Genomic DNA, 25197 nt, shown 5'->3' with positions numbered 1-25197 from the left:
AATTTTCAAAACAGTCAGTCAACATGGACCATTTACATAATGGAAAGTTACGAAAACAGCGTTATAGCCATGGCTCCCAGCGCCTCCTTTAACTTTGATCCCTGAGCTGTGTCACTATTCAGGGTTGGCTCCCGTGTGACGCTTCTACAATTTTTGGGTCTGCATTTACAGATCACCGGAGTGCTTTCAGAAGGGAGACAGAGCTTAGCAGACGGGGGGGGGGGGGGCAGGTGACACAGCGGGACCCCCGGGGGACCAGAAGCCAGCCAGCACTGAAGTGACCCCCCTCGGCAGCGTGCTGCCTGTCACTCCAACACTGACACACGCACGGAGTTAATGTGGACCAACCAGGGAGATGCGGGTTAGATCTGCACCCGCTGCCGTGTTGGAAAGGCAAATGAGAAAAACGTACGGAAAGCGCGTCTGGCACAATTCAATGCCCTCGCGAAGGTCGCGTTGAGCCTCTGCCCAGATGCATGTTGCAGCCGTCTTGAAAGATGCTCTCAGACTGGAGGTGGGCTTTCTCCAGCTGCCCTCAGTGCCGAGCTGAGCCGAGCTGACCCGAGCTGATGGCTGGTTTCCATTCCCACTGTCCCCCCCCCCCACCCATGCCAGGAATTCCTCTGGGGACTCTCTGTCCGTTTCCACCCTTCTGAGCTCCCCTCTGCAGCCAAGGGGCTGGAAGTCTGCAGACAGAGTGTCCTGGAAATGCTTCCAGCTTCCTGACGAGCCGCTGGTGGGAGACTGGAAGGGAAGGGAGGGAAAAGTTCCTTTGTCGTCCTCCTGGGCCCTACATCCAAAGTGACCGGTGTCCTTATAGGAAGAGGGACATTTGGACACAGACACTCGTGGAGAAATGCCGTGTGGCCACGATGGAGCCAGCCGCTGGAGGAATGCCAGGGACTGACTGTTCCAGGGCCCTGGGAAATAGCGGCTTGCAGTGCACTGGCCACCACGTGTAGTGGGGACACCCCTCCCCAGAAGTGAATACTGAAGTTCAAACAGCTAAGCAGTCACCAAGAGCCCTGAGAGAGAGAGAGAGGCTTCCCCCCACAGTAGACAGAAGTCACTTATTTCTCGGAAACCCTGGCATAGCTGAGACACTAACATACGCTTCTTATCATCCAGTTAGTCAACGACTGACGGAACATGTATTAGGTGACATCTTGCCAGACGTGTGGGACGCACAGACAAATTGCTTCCGGTTCCGCTTTTGGGATGCTGGCGGGTTAATGTAGCTGGTACTTGTAGGTACTTTGCTAGTTCCTACGACCAAACCAAGTAGCTAGGGATTGATGCTCTTCACCAAATATCGCCAGCTGTCTGCCTTGAGCACGTGTAGGACGACACTTCCCGAGGCCCCCGACGGAAGCCCACATGACTGCCCCTGGCCCCTGGGCTGCTGGCAGAGCAGTGTGTCTGCCTTGAAGACAGAGCAGGCCAGCGTGAGGTCCTCTACAGCCCCTTTCCCTCTGCTTGACGATGGCCCCAGTTGAGGCAGTACCGTCCCATCAGCCTGGGTGACTGAGTGACTGTCACGGCCCATGGTGGACACACAGCATGAGCAAGAAAAGAAGTCTCCTCTCTGAAGGGGGCTCTTGTCACCGTAGTGTCACCAGCATACGTTGACTGGCCCAACAAGAAAGACCCAGTATCTATCTGCTTTTCAGCTGCTAATGGTTCCCTAAAGGAAAATGTACATGTAAATAAAGGGAGTTCATACATATGCAGTTACTAACTGGCACAGAAGTCTGGTGACAAGAATGGCATAGCATTGCAGGAAGGGAGGGAAGTTTTCCTTTCCTAAGAAGGAGTTTCCCATCTTAGGAAACTTCTAGAGGAAAGTCCCACTCAGTGGAACCGAGGAGGCAGATACACAAAGCGGCACCCAGGATGCTGGCTGATGGGCACCAGAAGAGAAAGTGGGCAGGGTCCCGTAGTGTCTGAGACCGGCCAAGGGCTGGGAAGTCTCCTGGGGACTAGCATTTGGACGGGGTCTCAATGAGCAAGCCGAGCTCAAGTCAGTAGGTAAGATGTCCTCTCATCTTATAGGAAGCAACACATCCAGCATTAATATACATGGATCTGTATCTATATCTACATATACCCCTCCTCCATCTATCCATCCATCCTTCCTTCCAACCATCCATCATCCATCCATCCCTCTATCAAACTATCCATCCATCCATTCATCCATTTATCCTTCTTTCCTTTCCCTTTCCCTTCCTTCCTTCCTCCCTTCCTTCCTTCTTTTCTTCCTTCCTTCCTTTTCTTCCTTCCTTCCTTCCCTCCTTTTCCTTCCTTCCTCCTTCCCTTCCTTCCTCCCTTCCTTCTTTCCTTCCTTCTTTTCTTCCTTCCTTCCTTCCCTCCTTTTCCTTCCTTCCTTCCTTCTATTCATCTATCCATCATCCATCCACCCACCCATCCATGCACGAACATGTCCTCCTGCTCCAGTGGTGTCTTCCTTGTTTGCCAAAGAAATAAAGCCTTGATATTGTACTTTGTTGACATACCAGATAAAAACTGCCTTCTACTCAGCAATGCAAATACAACCCCTTAGTTGCATCAAGACTGACGGATGGTGTGGCCCTTGGCTGAGCTGGAGAGCGCAGGAGGGAAGCAGGAGGGCCAGGAGGAGGGGTGCTCAGGTGCAGCCCCCAGGGGACACCCGTGGGGTGTGTGCCAGGGGGCTCAGATGCCGGGTGCAGCAAAGCTGGGAAGGAGAAGAGGGCTCCAGAAGGCATCCAGGGAGCCTGTGTAGACGGGGTGAGTAAGAGCTCTGGACATGCTTATTTTACGAACAAGGAGGTGGACACCCAAGAGAGGATGAGACATCAGACAAAGTGACAGAAAAGAGAATGCCAGGAGCACAAAGCTTTGAGACTGTGTCCTTTGGAAGCAGACTTTATGATACCATCTGATGGGTCTGATGACAGAGAGAGTGGAGACATTTTAAGACCAAAAAAAAAAAAACCTCACCATCAGGCAATTTTTTTTAATTCTACTTCATGTTTCCCCTTCCAAATTGAGATAGAATTGACATGCATCACCGTGTGAGTTTCATTAACATATCCTGTGGAGTGGTCACCAAGGGCAATTAACATCCATCACCTCATAGATACAGTGAAAGAAAAAGCATGAAAAGCAAAAAACATCCTTCCCCTTGCGATGAGAATACTTAGGATCTACTGTCCTATACCAGCCGTCCCGTACATCCCTCGGCCGTGCTGGCTGGACGCGTCACGTGGCACATCCCACCCCTGGTTCCTGTTTCTCTTATGACCACAGATTGTACCCTTTGACCACCTGCCTCCGATGTCTCCTCCACCCCATCCCTGCCTCTGGGAACCACAATTCTGATCTCTTTTTCTATGTGTTTGTTTGTTTTTGGTTTTTGGAGGCAGGGGAGTTGGGGGGGGGGTGTTTTCTCGTTTGTTTGTTTTGGGTTTTTTTTCGTTCCGCATAGGAGAGATCACACAGTATTTGTCCTCCTCTGTCTGACTTATTTCACTTCGCACAATGCCCTCAAGGTCCACCCATGTTGTCGCAAAGGCCAGAATTTCATTTTTTAATGGCTGAGTAATATTCGCTGAGACAGACAGACAGACAGACAGATAGATTTTTATCCATTTATCCACTAATGGACAAGTTTGTTTCCACATCTTGGCTTTTGGAAGTAATGCTGCTGTGAATGTGGAGATGTAGATATCGCTTCAAAATCGTATTTTCATTTCTTTTAGATGTACACCCCGAGATGGGACAGCCGGGTCACAGGGTAGTTGAGAAGCTCCCCGGAGTGTCTCCAGAGCGGCTGCAGCGGCCTGTGTTCCCACCAGCAGCGCACGAGGGCTCCGTTCCCACATCCTCCCCAGGAATTTTTATATCTTGTCCTTCTGGTGATGGCCGTCCCGACAGGCACGAGGGGAGACCTCACTGTGGTTTTCATCTGTGTTTCCCACCTGGCTAGTAACGTTGAGCATCTTCTCACGTTCCCATCGGCCACTCACGTATCTTCCTTGGAAAAACGGCTCCTCAGATCCTTTGCCCCTTTTTTAAAAAATGTAAGTCACACCCCGTAAGTTACTTTCGTGGCCTGATCATGGATCCAAATCCACATTCTGGAAAACACCACTGGGGTATATCCCCGGACCACCAGGGAGGCCTGCCCCACCCCCTTCCGCCTAAAGGTCTCCTGTGAGCACTGTCCTCCCGTGCAGGCAAATCCGCAGAAATGGGCAGGTGGTCTGGCTGGGTCTGTTGTGCCTGGGGAGCAGGGGGAGGGCGACGCGGAAAGGAAAGGGTGCGTATGTCTGGACTGACCCCCGGTGCTGTTGTTCCAGCTGAGATCACCAGGCTGTACCATTTCACGCTCATCGGTGTGCCCCAGGTGGCCTCAGCCCCCTCCCTGAGGTACCGGGAGAGCCTGTCCTGGCTCCAAACCCTGCAGAGCAGGGACCAGGGACCCGCCCACCTGCCAGAGCCTGACTCCCTTCTCCTGCAGCCCTTTGCCCAAACCTCCTCATATAAAAGAACAAAAATCAGAACACAAACCAAAGCACAAACAGGAGGCTGGGTGCTCCCTAACCCCGGGCAAGGGCCCTCTCCCCACCGAGGCGGAACCGCTCCGCTGCAGACCGAGACCCAGCTGCCTTCGCGTTTTTTCTTTTGTTTCCGTTTTTGTTTTCAGCTTGACGTCGATCCACAAGAACGTTTTGGGCAAATCGAAAAGCAGCGTGGAACTTAGATGCCGGCTTGGTGGCCGACGCGCTGCACACACAAGGCTCCGTGGAAATGACGGCAGGCAGCTTGGGAACCACTGCGGACCCTCCTCCGTCCGGCACCGAACTGCTTACCAGGCGGGAGAGGATCGTCATTAAGGGTCAGAAATGATGCCTGGAGATTTTCAGTTGACGTATCTCGCATTCTGCGGAGGCAAGTGTGTTCTTTTTTTTTTTTTTTTTTTTTAATTTTTGAAATTCATTCATTTCTGAGAGAGAGACAGAGCATGAGACAGGCAGGGGCAGAGAGAGAGGGAGACACAAAATCCAAAGCAGGCTCCAGGCTCTGAGCTGTCAGCACAGAGCCCGACGCGGGGCTGGAACCCACGAATCATGAGATCATGGCCTGAGCTGAAGTCGGTTGTTCGACCGACTGAGCCCCCCAGGCACCTCGTGTGAAGGTAAGCGTGTTCTAATAGGTTTACACGGGAATGCACTCATGGGGCACCCGGGGCCGTGTCTCAGGAAAATCCCTAGGATCTGCCTCTCTCTCTCTGTGTCTGTCTCCCTCTCTCTCTCTTTTCCCTCTCTTTCTTCTGTGCTTGCGTTCTTTCAGGAAGGAGCGTTTGGTCCAACTAAGGGGAACTAGGAGGAGCCTCTTGGAGGAAGGGGCATTTAGGTTGGGGTCAGAAGAATCACTTCCAGTGGGGGAAGCGTTTCGGGCTTTGAGGAAAACCTGGAAGGGCGGGAGGATTTAGAGCAGCTCCTTTGGGAAGTCGAAGGGTCCCGGGTCACGGCAGTGTGCACGGGTGGTGGGAAGGTGGGCAACAACAGGACACAGGAGGGCTGCGGCCCGAGCCCAGAGGAAGCCTCCATCTGCGGGCAGTGAGGAGCAGTTAGGAGATTATCCAAAGGGAGCAAGCCGACCCCTGTGTTACAAAACACGCATGTTGGTGGCACCATAGAGCAGGGACAGCTGGAGGCAGGATGGGGGTGGCTTACCAAACTCTATGGGCCAGAGTTAGGGGACTGGAGTGCCCCGAGCCCCCTGCTCTCCAGAAGCTGCCCACGGACAGGCCCTCATCCATGTGACAGCCCGGCAGGTGAACCAGGAGGGGGCAGAGCCCCAGACACGGTCCATCCGGACCCCAACAAAACGGTCCCAACGGCCAGCATCTCTGGGAGTAACTGTCACACGGTGTTTCTATTTCCCGTCTCCGAGTACAAAGACAACCGACGAGAGGATGTGGGTGGAGGAGATCGAGTCTTCACTGCAAATTTCTGTGATTGGAGGTCCTTTCGATGGTCTTGGTGGCATAGCGTTTACCAGGGAATAATCAAGCCTTGAGATTTCGTCTAGTCACGCATAGTGAGTCATGTATGCTGTGGGCCCGTCACAGGATTGCAGGCTTTGCTTTCAACGCGCGGCGTGTAGACCCTAACGTTCCCTGCAAATCAGTCACCAAGATGGAACCTTGCGTGTCCCTTCCCCCGGGGTGGGGGAGGAGTGTGTCTCCAGAGATGCCCAGGGTCCCTGCCCCCAGCTGCCCTCTGCAGCCACCCCAACATCATGCCAGGGCAGGCCCCATGACCCACTCAAGAGGTGGGTCTAGACCTAGAAGGCCCGGCAAAGTCCACATTTGTGTTTTCAGGAGTCCTTGGCGACCGTGTGAGACAGGAGACAGGAAATCACGGCCTTCAGACAAATCCGGCCCCTGACGTGTGTTTCTGTAAATAAAGTTTTATTGTAACAGCCATGCCTAATGGCCCACGTATTTGTTCTGTGGCTGTGGTTACGACAGTAGGGCCGAGTCCTTGTGACGGGGGCCGTGGGGCCCCAAAGGGTAAGATATCTGCTCTCTGGCCCTTTCCAGAAAAGCCTGCCTAACGCTAACGTAAGAAGCCCATCTACCACATGGAGAGGCCCAGCGGTTCCGTGTACGGGTCACAGCACCAGGGGACTGGTCTCCAGGAAGACAGAACGCCCCGTGGAGCAGGGGCGAGAGAACGGCAGCTCCGACCACTGTGTTGGGCAATTGATTACACAGCCACCTATAACCGGAACCCCTCCTCCCGCCCCCGCCCCCGCCCCCCAGGACGGCCGGGCCGTGGCCGTGAAATGGGATGACAAGATCAGACACAAGGTGTGGCTGGACACTCATTCCCGGCACCGTCCAATAGGACACCTGAGTGGCCGCGGAGCTTTTCTGGAGAAATAGAGCAACTCATGGTGAAACCAGCTCTAAACCACACACTTCTGTTTCCTTCACCTTGTACGTCATCCCCACCGTCGGCAACAGTTTGACCACACTTTGGTCTGTGGGCTCCTGCCTTTTAAATGCATCTTATCGTTACGAATGCGGTACGGGTACCCGAAGGGTCGCCCAGGACGGAAACTCCTCCCCTGACACACAGAAGCCACGTGGGCTCCTTGCACCCAGTTCTAGAATGTCTTCTTAAAGAGACAAGCCGGTCGCTGAACCTGTCTTTAAAGAGACGAGAAGCGCCATGAATCCAGCCTCGGTTTTCTCGGTTGGCTCATAAATCCATCAGTTACACCTGTTCCCGGCTAAGTGACAATTAGAACACACTCTACTTGTCGCATTTCCTCGACAGCATCTTGACAGAGGCTCAGTGCCCTCTCCCTCCTGCTGGAGAAGCCGCTGCTTACAAAAGGCAAATGGCAGGTCGTGGTGGGTGACGCAGGGGATGCCTGTAGTCGGCACGACTGCCCACCAGGACAGTTGGCCCCCTCCCCAGAGGGCGGGTCAGGCAGGAGGCCCCAAGGACGCGTGCACCTCGAGGCCAGAACCACATGAACCATGTTGTGTGACAAAGAAAAATCTGCAGACATGACTGAGGTTATAGGCATTTTTTTAATGTTTATTTGTTTTTGAGAGACAGAGATAGAGACAGAGCACGAGCAGGGGAGGGGCGAGTGAGAGGGAGACACAGAATCGGAAGCAGGCTCCAGGCTCTGAGCCGTCAGCACAGAGCGGGGCTCGAACCCGTGACCCGTGAGATCATGACCTGAGCCGAAGTCGGACACTGAACCCACTGAGCCACCCAGCCCCCCTAAGGTTACAGACTTCAGTAGAGATTATCCCGGACTTCTGGGAGGGCCCCATTCCATCACACCCCCCCCCCCCGACGCCCAGAAAGCTCTTTCTGGCTGGAGGCGCAAACGTGTGACAGAAGGTGGCTTCAGAAATTGCCAAGTGTGACAGCAACTGGGTTTGGAGAGGCCGGGGTAGCATGAGGAAGTGGGGGGGACCCCAGCCGCCAGGACAGGCCTGTGAACAAGGCACTCCCAGGCCAGAGGGGGGCTCCTGGGACACTGTCCCCTGAGCAAGGCTTGACCAGCGTCCCTGTGGGGCGGCGCAGTCTCCGGACCCCTTGGTCCCCACCAAAGAAAGTTCTGCTTCTCGTCACGCTGTCGTCTCCTCCTACGGAGATGCAGGGCATCACCAGGAGTCCACAAGCACCCATGCTTCTGGTTTTCGGGAATGAGTGAGTTCTTTCAGAGAAAAGGAAAGTGCCCCCTTTCACTGCACACCCACCCACAAAGCAATGCCTGTCTGCATTCCCCTGCTCACCAAGGTGTGCCTTATGCTAGAAGTTTCCATCCTATACCATTGTAAACTATCAGTGTTTGGTCAGCATGGTGGCGGCCACACCGTCCCTGGAAGGCACTGCGGTCCCCCCACCATCATTGGAAGCCATCGCGGTGCCCCCACCATCACTGGAAGCCATCGTGGTGCCCCCACCATCACTGGAAGTCATCGCGGTGCCCCCACCATCACTGGAAGCCATCGCGGTGCCCCGACCGTCACTGGAAGCCATCGCGGTGCCCCCACCGTCACTGGAAGCCATCGCGGTGCCCCGACCGTCACTGGAAGCCATCGCGGTGCCCCCACTGTCACTGGAAGCCATCGCGATGCCCCGACCGTCACTGGAAGCCATCGCGGTGCCCCCACCGTCACTGGAAGCCGTCGCGGTGCCCCCACCGTCACTGGAAGCCATCGCGGTGCCCCGACCGTCACTGGAAGCCATCGCGGTGCCCCCACCGTCACTGGAAGCCATCGCGGTGCCCCGACCGTCACTGGAAGCCATCGCGGTGCCCCCACCGTCACTGGAAGCCATCGCAGTGCCCCGACCGTCACTGGAAGCCATCGCGGTGCCCCCACTGTCACTGGAAGCCATCGCGGTGCCCCCACCGTCACTGGAAGCCATCACAGTCCCCACACCATTACTGGAAACCATCACAGTCCCTTTTCTGGAGCCCAGGGGTGTTGCTGCCCAGGCAACCAAGAGGCCTTCCGACTGACTCAACCACACAGATGCTGCAGCTCCCACAATTCTCTTGGGCCTGTGTCCCGTCCTCTCCCGCTGCCTGGCCACCTGCCCACCACGGCTGTCCCTTGCTGCCTCCCAGCTCACAGGGTGCCCCCTTCACCCTTCCCATGCAGCCTTCTGGGCCCAGCGGACGGAAGATGGACAGGGGGCGGCTGTGTAAGCGTTGACCCACCACAGGTGAACCCTCTGTCCCCCCACCTGCCTGGACAAGGAGGCGCCCTGGGAACTGTCGCCCTGTTGCACGTCTGTAAACATTGGATCAGGCCTCGAGTGGGCCTGCGCTGAGCTCCCTTGGGGGAAACTGAGGCAGGAGGGCAGGAGAGGGCTGGAGGGAGCCGGGTACACAGGACAGTTAACGCTGGATTTTACTCTTGTAGAACCTCTATTATTTCACCTACTAGTATATGCTGGCGGTGAAAGTATCCGTTCCTGCAAGAAAGAACAATTAACCACCTAAAATCATAGTACCTCAAAATGCATGTAGACCTTGTCTCACACCCAGGGCTCAGCTCTGTTCTCTCGCTGTTTGTCTCACAATATCTTAGCCCTGCTCGCCCCTGCTTCCTGGCTGCAGGGGCTCCAGCCGAAGAGACCCCGGGAGGCAGGGGGGCTGGGGTGCGACCGCCCCAGTGACCCTGGCCCAGGGCTTCCCTCCTGCGCCGCAGGTGGCCACCGTGGGTGCTGTGGACCCCTGGGGCTCCCTCGGGGACTCATTCTGGAGGAGCACTCTGCCCTGCGGTGGCTGTCACAGAAAGTGCTCGGCTGACGCCTTGCAGTGCTGTGTTTCTACCAACAAGCCTTGGCTCTCTGCCTGCCCCTATCCCAGGCACTGACTAGGCGTGGCCACCCTGCCCTTCCTGCCTCGGGATCCTGGGGGAAGGGGTGCCCAGCAGGACCCAGGGCAGGACAGAAGCCTGGACACCAGCAGGGCCCCTGACCTCCCTGACAGTGGGTGATAGAGCGGTCAGAATGGGAGCTGGGAGAGGGGCACCTGGGTAGCTCAGTCGGTCAGGCACCCAACTTCCACTCAGGTCATGATCTTTCGTTGAGCCCCGAGCCAGGCTCTGTGCCGACAGCTCGGAGCCTGGAGCCTGCTTCTGATTCGGTGTCTCCCTCTCTCTCTCTGCTCCTCCCCCATTTGCTCTCTCTCTCAAAATTGAACAAATGTTAAAACAAATTTTTTTAAGGAAAAAAAAGAAACCTGGGTGAGAACAGAGTGAGGGTCTGTCCTGACCTGGAGGGCCACAGCCAGACAGGCCTTGAATGACCCTGGCTATGTGTGGGTGCCACCCCCTACATGGCCAGCAAGGCCCAGCATCAGGCCAGGCCAGGTCTGCGAGCAGCTCCCAGGCTCAAGGCTGGCCCATCACGGCCACCCAAGGACCTAGGGGGACAAAGTCTCCTCCTGGCATGAGGGAAGGGAGGAGGGACGTCAGACGAGGCTCAAGTTCTCCATCACAACATTCAACCGCACCACCAAAGCACGGAAAGAGCCAAAGACGATGTGTAATGAATGCTTGCGGCTGTGTCCCAATAAAACTTTATTCACAAAAAACAGCGGTGGGCCACGTTTGGCCCCCAGGCTGTAGTTTGCCAGTTCTTGGCTTAGGCAGTGCTTCTCAAACTCTGATGGCCTCGGGTCACCCAGGGAGCTTGCTAAAACGAAGATTCTGACCAAGCAAGTTTGAGCACAATGCTGTCCTTTTTTCTTTTTTTTTTTTTAAGTGCACTTAAAAATTTCCTGACAGTAATGTTTTTTAAAAGTTAAAAGAAACAAGGGACATTCATATTAATAGGATATTTTATCTAAGTCAAAATACTCAAGATATGGCTATTTCATCCAGATGCACTAATCAGTCCCAGTGACTGGGGTGATGGATGGCAGAGGCCAGTGTGAGGCCTGAGACTCTGAATTTCTGATAAGCTCCCATGATGCTGCCGGTCCAGGGACGATGTTTTGTTGCCAGGGCCTGGAGAGCCCTCCCTCCTACCTGGGCATACGGGACAGTTGTGTAGCTTTGCACAATTTTCTGCAGAAGAGTCGGCAAATTGCACACCTACCCTAACACGATGTGAATGTTTAAGCTCAGAGCTTCGGGAGCATCCAGCCCCAAGTTCATCGATGCCATCACCGTGTGATCCCCATCAACTAATATTCTCGAATGCTCTCATCCGCTGGTTTTACACAAAGCCCAGGAAAGGGGCTGCATCATACAAAGGGGGGGGGGGGGGCGTGTGGGTAGAGAATGGCAGAACACAAGGGTTGCGACCGTCTGTGTGGCAGGCCCTTCACGTGTAAAACGTGGTGTGCGTGAATGGCTCACACGATTACGGAGGCTGGGAGTCCTGCATTCTGTCTGCAAACTGCAGACCCAGGGAAGTCGGTGGGGTGGCTCTCCGAACCGGAGGGCTGATGGTGCACGTTCCCGTCCCGAGGCGGGAGTGGACGGTCCCAGCTCAGCAGGCAAGCAGAGAGAAGCCGGTCCTGAGATGAAGGTCCACGGAAGGATCGACGAAGAAGAACTCCAGGAAAGACCGTGGCGGGATGGAGAAGAATCGAGAACAGGGGACAATTTGGGGCCAGTCCCCAGCGTGGCGGTGGGGAGCTTTCAGCCCGACCCTCGGGGGACCCAGGCAGATTCCGCACCTCCACGAGCCTTGCCGGCCAAGGCCACGGGTGAGGGAGGGAGCGGAGACCCAGATCCCCGGCCCCTCCTGTGCTCTGTGCCTCCGGCAAAGCAGCTCTCGCAGCCTGAGTTGCCCACAGGAGGTGTTGGCCACGGGAACAGCACGGAGAGCCCAGAGCAGGAAGGAGAAACGGGAATGCAGCCCAAGGGCACCTGGCCAGACCCTCCACACTCTAGAACCTCCCAAGACCTTCAGCGCGGCAGGACCCCCATCATCTGGGGACCCGCTGCCCAGGGCGAGCCGTGGAGGCTCCTCTGTGCTTATTATGCACGAGGCCCCTGCACTCCTCTGAGCCTCACTCAGATCCGAGAGCTGGTGGCTCATTCACCCCCGTGAGTGTCGCTCCCTGGGGCACCAATGTCCACACCGGCGCTGTGCCCCTTCAGATGAACTCAGCTTCTTACTGTCAAACGTCTCTTGATCTCCGCACAGAGCAATAAAACCTCTCCTCCTGGCAGACCACGCCACGGACAAGAGCAGTGTCCTTTTGTGATGTCACCCAGCTGGGCAACGGAGTGGCTGGGCTGCCTCTGCCCGACCCTGTCCCTGCAGGTAGCTGGCATTGGACCCGGGCCCAGACTCCGCAACCCCCCCAACTTCCCCCAATCTGCCAGGCAGCCTGTCACCGCCCTCATTGTGTGCCTTCATTAGCGTTCAGCCCCTTGAGTCTGTCTCCTCCTTCCCTATTTGCTGCTGGACTGTGGGTCTCGGGTGGTCAGGGGGCAGGAGAGCGTTGGGGACAGGCACAGGCCTCCCACCCGCCTCCGGTGCCTACGATCCCTGGAAATTTAACAGCCAAGGGAGACGTTCCAAGTCCGGCGGATGCCACACCGATTCGGGGCAGGAAGCCCGCCGCTGCTGCTGGGGTCGCGGCGCCAGATGGGGACACGTGCTGGAGGTGCCCTCACTGCTCCGCTCTGCTGGTCTGCTCCCCTCACCCCCGAATCCCTTCTCCCACAGGGTTCCTGCAGTTCAGCCCTGCCCAAGCTCCCCAGCAGCCCTGGGAGCCATGCCTCGTTTCTCCAGAACCTCCTGCCCTCCCGCCTTCCTGCTGCGTGAGCAGAAACAACCGGGCGCTTTTGATCTTTGCCCTTGTTTGCCCATCGTGCTGTGCTGCTGGGCCCCGCGTCTCTCCCTACCAGGGGCCTCCCTGGCCACTTCCTGGAGCTCAGGCTCCCCCCACAGCCCCCTCCCCCGCCCCGCGGTCCCGGCCTCTGCTTCTAGAGCCTGTCACGGGAGGTCAGGATTTTCCCTCGTGGCTGGATGAGCTCCAAGTCCTTCCTTTGGCCACAGAGACCCGGCAGTGCGATCATACCCTGAGTGACCCTAAAAAAGGAGGAGGACGCTCAACAATCGGGCCGCGCCCCGCAGCGGGCACCAGACTTGCCGCCAGTCCTCCGCCCGTGGCCAAGCCCTCCGTCACAGACCCGTCGGACCACGGCCTGTCCTGCAGCCCGCGCAGGAAGGGAGCCCACTCGCCTCCCATGGTGCACGGTGACCACGGAAGAGGGTACACGACACGACGTGCCAGGGCCGAGAAGGGAGGGCAGGACCCACGCTCTAAAACCACAGCCCTGTTGTAGGAGCCGGGTGGTATATTTAGCAAAGCAGGATGTTTGTGGGCAAATCAACATTTTGCTGTAAATAAAATTTTGAGCTGAGGATTGCAGAAACTTCTTTAGCCTGTATGTTGCCGAGAAAGCTCTTTCCCTAAAATGAGCTCACGGTGACCCCTCCTGCGGAGAGCTCCCGTGCCTTTGTGATGAGGGGTGTTGTCCGGGGCTGGAGCCGGAGCCCGAGGAGTTTGGAGAAGCTTCTCCCTGGGTGGGCCAGCAAGCCTGTTCCTCCTCACATCTGTGCGCTGTGTCCCCCACGGGCCAACCGGACCCTGGCATCCAGGTCTTGTCGTGACCGGCTTCCACCGCATATAGTTCCGCAGTTGGGGCTCAGGATTCTTTACGTCAAGAGCTCCAGTGGACGGCTGGCCCCACACTGGGACTGACCGGTGGGTGACTCTGCGTGCATCTCAAGCCGTGTTGCACACACAACACACACACGGCACGTAGGAGGCGCTACTCCATCTCCAAACCTGCCTCTCCCCCACTTTTGCCAAAGTGTATTTGACTCGTCCCACCTGTGCCTGGTGGAGGAGAACCGTGCTGGGGAGACGCCGCGGCTCTTCCCAAATTCCTGACCTGTGGGTTTGGGGGCAAAACTAAATGGTTGTTTTAAGCCGCTGACCCCGGGGGCCGTGTCGTGCTGCAACAGATGACCAAAATACTGAGGACGTGAGTCTCAGGGACACTTCCCTGGGAGTCCTGATGGGAAATTCTAGGAAGGCTTCCTGGAAGACCTAGTGTCTCAGGGGGTGAGACGGGGGTGGGTGGGATGTTGCGAAAGAGAAAACAGCGTGAGCGGAGGAGGGCCCGCGGGGAGAGGGAGTCGCGTTTTCCTGCGGATGCACAGACGCTGGGAGGACAGAGGGCAGATGGTGAAGACGTTGGTGGACGTGAGCTTCTGCCCGAGACGCTCCGGAATGTGGCTGGGCTGAGACTGCATTGCGGACGAGAAGGAGCACCCAGCCATCACCCAGGGCCTCTAGGAGGATAGCAGAAGCGCCCTCGATGGCCCCGGGGCGGTCACACCAGCTCTGCCGTCTCTGACTCACGGAGACCACAGGTGTCCACACCAGCAGCCGGAGACGCGTTCACGTGCCGGTCTCTTCCGAGCGCTCCTTAGCCGAGCTCTGTGAGACGGTGGCTGGGGCACACAGACCCCACTCCGGTGCGGAAGACTGGGCATCTAAAGGCACAGGAGCCGCCCAGTGTCCCGTCTGGGGCACGAGTCCCGGAGGACGTCCGCAGGCCAAGAGGAGAGCTCACTGGAATGGAAGCTCCCGTGTCTGAGCCCAGAGACCCAGACCCTGCGGCCGGAGCAGCGCCGCCGTGGGGCAGGGGCGGGGGATGAAGGTCTAGACGGCCAACCTGGCCACACCCATGACATGCTGGGCTTACACCCGGTAAAAGCCACACTTCTGGGCAAAGGCGGGGTGCCGCCTCGGGAACTTCAGTGCCTCGGGGTCTGCCTAAAATGGAGCTTCCGCATCGGGGGGCCCCAGATGGGTCCACGTCCCCAACAAGCTCCCAGGTGCATCAGTGCTGCCGCTGGCCCAGGAGCCATACCTGGAGCAGCCAGGATTTAGAGGACGTCTCCAAGAAGATGGGCCAGCATTTACCCGAATGCAGAAGGCTTTTCCCCAACATAAAAGGGGGAAAAAAACCAAATACGATTATATTCATTGTTCCAGGAAACAGCAATGAAATAGGAACAAATAACACGCTTCACTGCCGTCATGGTAGGATCGGCACTGTGGGCCAGTGTTCTATAGCTCATGACAGTCACAAACTTAGTGGTATCAGATGACACCTGCTTACTGACCCGCGGCCCTCCAGGCCACAAGTCCCAGCGGGCTGGCCAGCTGCACCGCTTAACGCCTCGCAGGGTGAAGTCAAGGCTCTTGTCGGCTCAAGGCTGTTGTCGGGAGGCACGGGGAAGAATCATTTCCAGGCTCCCTGCTGCCTTGCAGCTGTGGACAGGGATCCCCACTTTCTTGCTGGCTGTCAGAGGTTGGGGGGGGGGCACTGCTCTCAGCAACCAGAAGCCACTCTCAGGTCCTTGTCCCACAGCCAGAAACAGACACTTCCCTCACATCACATCTCTAATGTCCCCTTCCGTGACCAGCCAGCGAAAACACTCTGCTCTTAAAAGATTGCCATGAGTTTAGGCCCACCCACATAATCTCCCTATTTTCAGATGCAAATCCCTTTGCTATGCAAAGTGACGTAGCCCTGGGAGTAACACCGGGGGGGGGGGGGGGGGGGGGGGGGGGGGAGCCAGGTCATGGGACCCTCTTAGATTTCTGCACCACAAGCCAGAGATGCTGCCTTAGGGAAAAACAAGCAAGTTGCAAAGATTTTCTTCTAGGACTTTCATGTCTATAAATTCGTGTACAGAGCAAGGGAAGGGTTGTGTTTCCCACCCACCCCCCATACGGATTGTTTAAAAAACATTCATTTCCCTATTGAATTGAATGGGTATCTTTGTTAAAAATCAACTGACCACCTGGTGTGGTTCTCTGTTACGTCCATCTGATTCGTATGTCCACACTACTTGATTCCTGTAGCTTTGTAGGAAGTCTGGAACTCAAGGGGTGTCTGTCCTCCAGCTTTTAAAAAATTGTTTGGACCATTCTAGGTCCTTTGTACAGCCGACCTTCGAACAATGCAGAGGTTAGGGGTGACAGCCCCCTGTACAGAAATCCACAAAGAACTTTTGACTCCCCCAAAACTTAACTGCTAATAACCAACTGTGGGCAAGAAGTCTTACCATAACACAGTTGATTAACACAATATTTTGTATGTCATATGTATTATATACTGTGTTCTTACCATAAAGTAAGCTTGAGAAAAGAAAATGCTATTAAGGGGGCACCTGGGTGGCTCAGTCGGTTGAGCGTCTGACTTTGGCTCAGGTTATGATCTCATAGTTTGTGAGTTCGAGCCCCAGATCAGGCTCTGTGCTGACAGCTCAGAGCCTGGAGCCTGCTTCGGAGTCTGTGTCTCCCCCTCTCTCTGCCCCTCCCCTGCTCATGCTCTGTCTCTCTGTCTCTCAATAATAAATAAACGTTAAAAATTAAAAAAAAAGAAAAGAAAATGCTATTAAGGAAAACATAAGGAAGAGAAAATACATTTACAGGACTAGACTATATTGGAAAAAAAAAAATCTGCATCTCAGTGGGCCCATGCAGTTCCAACCTACGTTGTTCAAGGGTCAATTATACTGTCAAGTGCATTTTAGAATTAGCTTCTCAATTTCTACACAAAACCCTGCTGGAACTTTTAGTGGGATTGCACTGAATCTATAGATCGATTTGAGAACGTGCGCCTTTGGGCAATGGGGTCTCTCAATTCAGGAACTTGGCACATCTCTCCATGTATTCCGGTCTTTTAAAATGTCTCTCTCAACAGTGCTCTGTCGTTTTCTGTGACCAGGAGTTGCACATCTTCTGTTCAATGTGTTTTTAACTATTTCATTTGCTGTTACACATGGAATTTTTTTTAAATGTCATTATTCAATTGTTTGCTGCTAGCATATGCATGTGCAGTTGAATTTTGTATATTAGCCTTGTCTCCTGCAACTTACACCAGTGGCTTTCTACTGGTAGATGCTTTGAGCTCTTCGGTGTAATCATGCTTAAATCATGTTTAAATTGAGAGTTTTACTTCTCCCCTACCAACTATGTCTTTTACATCCTTTTTTTGGTTTTACAGCCATAGTTCTTAGGGAGATGACTACAGTGATAAGAGAGAGCATGCTTCCTTATCTGGTTCCTGATCTTAGAGAGAAAGTACTCACTATTTCAACAGTAGGTATAGTATTGTGTTAACTCTAGGTTTTTCACAGATGCCCTTTATCAGATGAAAGAAGTCCCTTTCTTTTTTTATTTTGCTTAATTTTCTAGAAAAAAAAAAAACAATTGCACAATCACAGTAAGAGATGTTAACCTTCCTCTCTCAGCAGTGTGTCGATCAGTTCGAAAAAGTGTCCGTAGGCACGTAGAACTGGACACCGCCATTTACTTCAACCTAATTGCTATTTCTACATCATCACGTATTCTTTTCAGGTACACATAAAATCCTACATACACATGGCACAAGTCTCAAAAAATTCAGAAGGTCTGTAAGTACATGACGCAGATTCTCTGATCTCACCCGAATTAAATTAGGAATCAGTAGCTAAATGGTATCCAGGAAAACCTCCAATATTTGGAAACTAAAGGATACACTTCTAAATAACACACGTTTTAAAAAAGGAAGTTGCAAATAACTTAGAAAATATCTCAAGCCCAAGTGGTAGTGAAAATCCATCATATCAAAATGGGGTGCCGCGAAGGCCGTGACGAAAGGGACTTCTACAGGTTTCAGTGCCTGCGTTAGAAAAGAGGGAGAGTCTGAGATCAATGATTGAAGCGTCCACCTCAAGAGCCTAAAAAAGAAAGTAAACAGAGTGAACACAAAATAAGTGGAAGGAAAGAAATAATAAAGAGCAGAAATCAACAAAACAGAAAACAGACATTAGCAAGACGTTCCAAAGCGAAATCCTAGTGTTTTCCAAGCAACAAAGTAGGTAAGCTCATACTCAGACTAATCAAGAAAATATTATAACAGAACATAAACCACTGATATCAAGCATAAAAGACTGGTTATCACTTGGATAACCAGGATAGGATAGATATTAAAAGGATAAGAAGCCAATTTTGTGAATGACTTTATCCCAATCAGCTTGCTCACTTCATGAACTGGGCAATCTCCATGAAAAATGTAACTTACCAAAGTTTGGACAAGCTCAAAGAGAAAATGGGAAGAGTCCTGCCTGTTGTCATAAACCCTCCCACCAAGAAAACCCCAGGCCCCCTCAGGTTCATAGATGAACCCCATCAAATGTTCAAAGAAGTGATAACACCAAACGTATGCAACAGAGAAACAGAGAAAGAGGCAACACATCCCACTGTGTTTCCGAGGCAAGCGTAATATCAACACCAAAACATAACAAAACATTACCAAAAATGAAGGATTGCTTTTAAAGCACTAAAGTCAACACGATAGTGCTCTGGAGAGTCTCAGAGTTGCCCAGCCCCATTGCAACACCAATGACTAACTTGAGCCAATGAGAACGAACTTCAACTCCCGACGCCATGATATTAAACTTCGTTCCACAATGTCTTTTGAGAGTTGGCCATGTTTGGTAACGAAGAGTCTTTTTGTTTTTATGTTTTAAAAATATTTTAATGTGTTTTTTTCTTTATTTTTGAGAGAGAGAGTGAGAGAGAGCTGAGGAGGGGCAGAGAGAGAGGGGAACAGAGAATCCTAGCAGGCTCTGCACTGACAGCACAGACCCCGGTGTGGGACTCGATCCCAGGACCCGTGAGATCATGACCTGAGCTGAAATCAAGAGTTGGACACTTAACTGATGGAGTCATCCAGGCGCCCCAAAGAATTTTTTTAAAAGAAAAACATGGGGCACCCGAGTGGCTCAGTTGGTTAAGCGTCTGACTATGGCTCAGGTCACGATCCCAGGGTTTGTGAGTTCAAGCCCCACACTGAGATCTGCACTGACACGTGCAGAGCCTGCTTGGGGTTCTCGCTCTCTCTCTCCCTCTCTCTACCCCTCCCCAACTTGAACTCTCTCTCTGCCTCTGTCAAAATAAAAAAACTTAAAAAAAAAGAAAAAGAAAAAGAAATAACTCTGAGCAAAGAAACGCAGAAAATCATATTCCTGGCTTAGCAGAAATCCAAATATGGTAACGAGGACTCCAGAAAAACTGCGTTGGGAAGGGAACTAGAGAAGAACGACATGGAAAAGTCCAAGAGCGAAATGGGCCCGTGCTCCCTTTAATTGGCATGTGGTGCAGAATTTCTTACATGTGTGTCAGTGGGTTCTTTGAAGAAAGCACCGCAACTCCTATTTTGACAGATGTTCTCAGTGTGGTTTCCACTCCCCAGCTAAGTGACCTTTCCACTCACAAGACCCGCGACGGTAAAACCTGAGAACTTTCTTACCTAGTTATTCAGAACCAGCAGGTCATCCAGAACACAAGGCTCGTGGCCACGGGTGGCTCCCACCGTGTGCGCATCCCCGGGGGCCCACGGGACACCCGCGAGGGTGCAGCAACAAGCCTCCCCGGAATCACCTCATTGGGAGTCACTCCCCAGAGACAGGGACACAGCAGCTGCGGAAAACCAACGGGGACCAGGTTTCTGATTGGAAATTCGGGACCCCGTTCTGACAAAGGACCTGGTGGCTGGCAGTCTGAGGGCACCGGCGGTTCAGGAGAACCTGAAGGTTCGTTCACGGTTGAGGCAGCGACAGGCTCAGAGAAGCGGCACAGGGGGCAGCCGGCGTCACCACCGCGTGGCCCGGGACCCAAGGCCCACTCTGTGACGGGACCACGGGACGCAGAGAGGGGGGCTGAGGACCACTGAAGCGCTCTGACACTGCTGTGCCATCACGATGCGGGCGTGCTTTTTCATCATTCAGGCTTGTTGTGTTTTACAAAAGTACTCATCCAAGCAGAGAACGGGCCCTTCCACACGGACTGGGTGTGATGCACTGTTCCGGAATGTGGGGTCCTCTGGCCGTGGGGGGGCGGACCACAGGTAATACGCCGATGAAGCGTCTAACGACACACTGGTGTTTAGAACGGGCTTGAATGCAGGCCGAGCTGCCCCTCGAAGTCCTGCTCGTCCACCCCTCCGCCTTTCCCCTGGGTTCTGGGGTGTACAGAGGGGCTGCAGACCCGGTCAGGGCGCCTGGGGCGCACCTGAGCAGCTGGCTGCCGTCACATCATCACCGGCACCACGACAAAGAGGCAGTACGCGGCTGGGCGGGCTGGGCGCTGTGTGCACGGGGTCAGCAGCCCCTCACCAACCACGCCTGGGCAGTTGCCGTGCGGGCAACTGTGCAGGGTCCTCGGCGGGAGGCCGGCGCGCGGAGGCCCGGCTCACGTCAAATCTCACGAGAGAGCTTGAAACTCATTTGTTTTTCCAAGTCAGCCCCACGCTCCACTTAAATGTGGTTACTCACACACACCAACTGGAAATGACGCAGCTCTTTCTTCTTATGCAATCCCCACAGTGAGCATGTGTGAGCCCCGCGTCCTGGGGTCACACAGCCCCTGGCGATCGGCTCGATTTTCCACGTCCCAGGGGTTTTATTTTACGAGGCTAACAGACTGCGGCCTGCATAGACTGCCCTGCCACACACGGCCCCTCTTTCCCTCTCGTTTTCAAGGACAGTCAAACCCCGGTGAACTTCGCTGTGATACGTGATTTCCTGATAAACGCATCTTGGGGCTCGGCAGGCCTGCCCACAGGTGTGTTTGCCAGGAAACAAGCCGTGTTTAGTTTCTGTGGTTTGGCAGGGAAATCTCCAAGCTGGGTGGATTTGGGGAAAGAAGGAACCAAACTCAGGCCCGGAGAAGGTCTGGCTGATAGGAAAGGATGCCGAGGTGCGGTCCTGGGCTCAGCCGGGCCAGCCGAGGCCTGGGCAGCCACAGGGTCCTGGCCAGAAAAGACTCCAGACTCATCTGCCCGGCTCCTTGGCCAAGGCCTTGGGTGGCCCCTCAGCACCCCCTATTCCTATCAGCCCTGGGCTAAACACCCCCAAAGGAAGGGAGAGCCAGACTCTAGGGTGTGAAGCGGGCAGAACAGGACACGAGGCCCAGTGACACTGGCCTGTGTCCGTGGGGACCCACCACTGCATCGTTCCCCGCCTAACAGTTGGGATTTGCCCTTTGACCCTTCCTCACCCGGTGGGCCTCCCGGACCTGCCTGGGATCTCAGGGTGGCTCTCGGACAGAACACGCCGTGGTGGCATTTCAGGAGAGGCAGGTGAGCCCCTGCTGCTCCCCAGGGTGTGTGGGGGTGGAGACAGATGGCAGGTCAGTCCGCAGGGAAAGCTCATTTGTCACAAAGGGGAAGTCACCAGGCAGCCCAAGGCTTATGATTGTCGGACAGCAATAGGATCAGGGCCGTAGAGCCGCTGAAATCAACATTATTTATGTAAAGATAACACGAGCTGTGGGGGGCGGGGGTGGGGGGTAGGACGAGTGGTCACTCGTGGTCTCTGGGCTGCGGTGTCTCAGGCCTCCCCAGTACCACCGGAAATTCACTGTGCTGGGCATCCCCCAGCATCAGGGGCAATCACGTCCCTCACCCTGATCCCCGGAAGCTGCCCATCGCCACGAAGCAGGTGGGGCTGAGGGGGTGGGGAACCTGCAGGTGGACAGAGACGAGAGTTCATCCAGCCACGGTCCTCAAGGAGCTTCGAAGGGAGATCATTTTTATTTTTAAGTGTATTTTGGGGGGGGGGGGGTGGTGTAGGGGCAGAGAGAGACAAACAGACAGAGGATCAGACCACTAACTACAGGTGGCCGCAACATGAGCGGGGAAGAAGGGCCACGAGAGAAGACAGACGGGCAGGCCGACCCCCCACAGCTTGCGGAGGACTCAACACGGACCAGGTCCCAGCAGATCCAGGGTCAGGCTGGTGACTCTTAACCTCCCGATGTTGGTCCCACTCGGGGCCTCTCTCCCATTCATACTGTCACCCTGAGTTCTCAGTCACCAGTTCTGTGCTCCTCCTGGGCGCCTACAGCGCCCGCCGCCCCTCCGACTACAGCTTGCTCTGCACCCACTCCGGCCACGCTGGCTGGTGCATCACTTCCCGCGAGGACGCGTGCTGTCTGCGGAGTGAACCACGCTCCGGAAGTAACGAGTGCAGATCAGGGCTGGGTCAGCGGTGGGTCCGGAGCTCGACCTGCCGGCCAGGGGTGGGCCCCGGGTGGCACGTTCTGCTCTCTCTGCCTGGAACCCCCTCCCGGCACCCCTGCCCAGGGGATTGGCAGCGTCCTCCCAGGGGCTCCCCTCCTGCGGCCGGCCCCCAAAGACGTCCACGTCCTCACCCCGGAACCTGTGAACGTCACCTTGCTGACGTGATGGGCTGAGGGCTGTCCAGGTGGGCGTCCCCACAGCGGGGAGATGGTCAGAAGACAACGAGAAGGTGCTGTGATCGTGGATTCCGGGCGCGGAGCCTGGGGCCTGTGCGTATGAGACCAGGAGGGAGCCTAGAGCCAGGGAAGTCAGGCAGCCTCTGGGCGCCGGGCAAGGAAACACAGATCCTGCCCCAGAGCCTCCAGAAGGAGCAGACCCTGCAGACCCCTTGACTTCAGCCCAGTGGGACTGAATTCTGGCTGCTAGACCAGCAAGAAGCGAACGTGCCCTGCTTTAAACCATCAAGTCAGGGGGCGCCTGGGTGGCTCAGTTGGTTAAGCGTCTGACTTCTCTCCTACTTAGGTCGTGATCTTATGGTTTGTGGGTTTGAGCCCCGCCTCGAGCTCCGTGCTGACCGCTCCGAGCGCGGAGCCTGCTTCGGATTCTGTGTCTCCCTCTCTCTCTGCCTCTCTCCCGCCCGTACTCTGTCCCTCTAGCTCTCTCTCAAAAATAAATAAACGTTAAAAAAAAAAAAAAAAGATATAAACCATCAAGTCAGTAGTGACTGTCACAGCGGCCCAGGAAACGAACAGGCTGCCTGTCACCACCCTCAGAGGCCTGCCTGGGCCTACAAGCTCGACATCTCCCCCAGGGGCCCTGGCAGCTGTGCAGAGGACATGTGGAGCCCCCACGGCTCGGGCTCTGTGACAGAAGGTCTGGGCCTCCACACGCACAGGGGTTAGTGCCTCCCATGCTCACCACGGACCAGCGGCCACTGCTGTGCTGGGCGTTGTGGACACCTGTGCCTTGGCTCTATGTGCAGGGGGACGCCCTGAGGACGTGGGGAACCGTGTCCCTTCCCTGGTCACACCGTGCAGCCACAGCTCCACGGCCCCACCAGCGACCGGCAGGCCCAGCACCCTCTTGACCACAGCTGCTTGGGTCAGAGGTAAGCGCCTTGGCCAAGGACGAGCCATCAAAGTCCTTTCAACTGGGAGCTGGGAGCACAGGGCCAGCCGTGGGTAACTCGCTAACTAGCTAACTGGTACAGGAGGCGGGCACAGGGGGCCCGGGCCCCCCACCGCGGCCCAGCTTGCCCCTCCATTCCATCGGACTCCGCAAGCCAAAGGGTGGGTGCATGCAAATTCAAACAGGCCTGTGACCGGCGGCCTTGGAGACTCCCTCAGAACAAGGCAGGAAGGGTGGGCGTGCCGCAGGGGCCGGGCAGCCCCTTTGGGCTTCATTCTCCCACCTGCTTGGAGGAGAACTCAGGTGCCACCCGACCATCCTGCCGTGTAGCCCCCGCGGGATCGGGAGGCCAGGCCCTCAACCAGGTCTGCCCGCCAGCCGAGTGTGTCCTCCGTCACGGCCCCCGGCAAGGGGCACGTGAGGGCGCTCGGCGGCCCCACCCCCAGGGGCCATCTGGGCTCTCGCCTAGAGCGGCCACCTTCCACCACGCGGCCCTGATCTCAGCTCCCACGTCATTCAGGATGGATCCTAAATCCCACGAGGCAGGCTATTTACAGATTCGTTTTCTGATGTAAGCACAAAGCTGAGACACGCTGGCCCTCACGTGATGGGTGTTCAGTAACCAGGTCGTGACGAATGACTGACTCAACGCCGGGTCGTTCGTAGAGCGTGCACCACACGCAGAGGCCTGTCGGCAACAATACCGAGTGTCCAGATGTGGAGTTCCTCTTTACCCAAACGTGCTCATTTGGCAAATTATTAGATCATCTGCACATGTTGTTGTTGTTGTTGTTTGTAAAAACGGGGATCGGCCATAAAACAAACCATCAAGGCCAAAGAATATATTGACATTGTTCACAGCGATGCCTGCGTGTTGCACAAGACAAAGGTGGGGCCGTCACTATCCTAAGAACTGCAGAAACGCAAATGAAAATCAGGACAGCGCATTTCTCAAGGATGGGGCTGGCGGAGGGTAGCGGCCACGTCCCCTCCTCTTGGGAGGTGCAGAAATCAGAAATCGGGCCCCTGCCGTCAGGGGGAAGGCAGAGCGGCAGGAATCAGGGCCAGCAATTTGGCAGTCTCTGGGAAAACTAAAACTGTGTCCTCACCCCAGGGCAGGCCCCGCCGCAGGAAAACCTCAGGACCACCGAATCGCCCACCAGGAGGGGAGCAGTGAGGAGCCGGGGCAGCCCCACAGGAAGGCGACTGGGGAAATGGTCGCGCTCATTCTGAGGTGCAAGAGAGGCGGCCACAGGCCCGGCCGGAGAGTCTGACGCTAGCGTTTCTGGGGCACAGGTATGTGTGCATTCACAGGCACGTGTGGGAGCGTGTTCCCCGTGCAGGAGTGTGCGCGCCCGAGTGTGCACGTGTGTGGATCTGTTCACACGTGAGTGTGCCTGTGTCTGCTCCTGGGAGCACGGGAAGCAGTCGGGAAGAATCACGACAACGGTACGGGTATCCTGCTGTGAAGAGTGCTGAGTTGTGCCTCCACTTCACAGACCAGGAAACTGAGGCAGGGAGTAGCCAAGTCACCTCCCTGAGGTCCCACGGCTGGAAGGAAGCAAATCCGAACCCAGGAGACCTGGTTCCAAAATCCAGCCCACACTCATTCTGGTCTGCAGCTGTGCCCCAAAACGTGAAAGGCAAGGCAGACGGTGGCACATTTTCAGTGGCCCGAGTATGGATGAGTTTTCCTTTCCTGTCTTTTTAAAAGTGTTTTGTGTTTCAAATTACTATTTTCAGAAGTCGCCACCCACTCCGGGGTGAGCCGGCGCTGTGGGATCGCTCCTCCCCCCGGGGAGACGGATGCAGACGCAGCAGGAGTGACGCGGGGTTATGCCACCCGGCTTCGTTTCCACGCGGGTTTCCATGCACCTGGAGACCCTGACGACATCCTCGTGGCCGAGAGCCGTCAA

The 25197-nt window shown here is 55.3% G+C and overlaps 1 protein-coding gene and 1 long non-coding RNA gene across 9 annotated transcripts in view; one reads left to right on the top strand and one right to left on the bottom strand.

The window, feature by feature from the left end:
- The window catches only part of AUH (AU RNA binding methylglutaconyl-CoA hydratase), a 353019-nt gene that overhangs the window by 145990 nt on the left and 181832 nt on the right, over window positions 1-25197 (bottom strand). The window contains exon 7 of one of the 8 annotated variants that reach the window (XM_053205356.1): window positions 15660-17807. The exons of 2 other annotated variants lie outside the window; for them this stretch is intronic. In XM_053205356.1, coding sequence (XP_053061331.1) covers window positions 17694-17807 — 114 coding nt within the window. In that variant the 3' untranslated portion in view covers window positions 15660-17693. Of the gene's footprint in view, window positions 1-15659; window positions 17808-25197 lie in introns of those variants that run through there. 5 more of the 8 variants (XM_027041185.2, XM_027041186.2, XM_027041184.2 and 2 more) reach the window with 5 other exon arrangements.
- On the top strand, window positions 11328-13435 carry LOC128312261 (uncharacterized). Its single transcript, XR_008291332.1, has 2 exons — window positions 11328-12660; window positions 13056-13435. It is a non-coding gene; the product is annotated as an uncharacterized LOC128312261 (long non-coding RNA).

The sequence above is a fragment of the Acinonyx jubatus genome, chromosome D4 (genome assembly GCF_027475565.1).
Source record: "Acinonyx jubatus isolate Ajub_Pintada_27869175 chromosome D4, VMU_Ajub_asm_v1.0, whole genome shotgun sequence".
Classification (NCBI taxonomy): domain Eukaryota; kingdom Metazoa; phylum Chordata; class Mammalia; order Carnivora; family Felidae; genus Acinonyx; species Acinonyx jubatus.
Note: the sequence above shows the minus strand (reverse complement) of the source record. Positions and strands in the feature narration are given on the sequence as shown.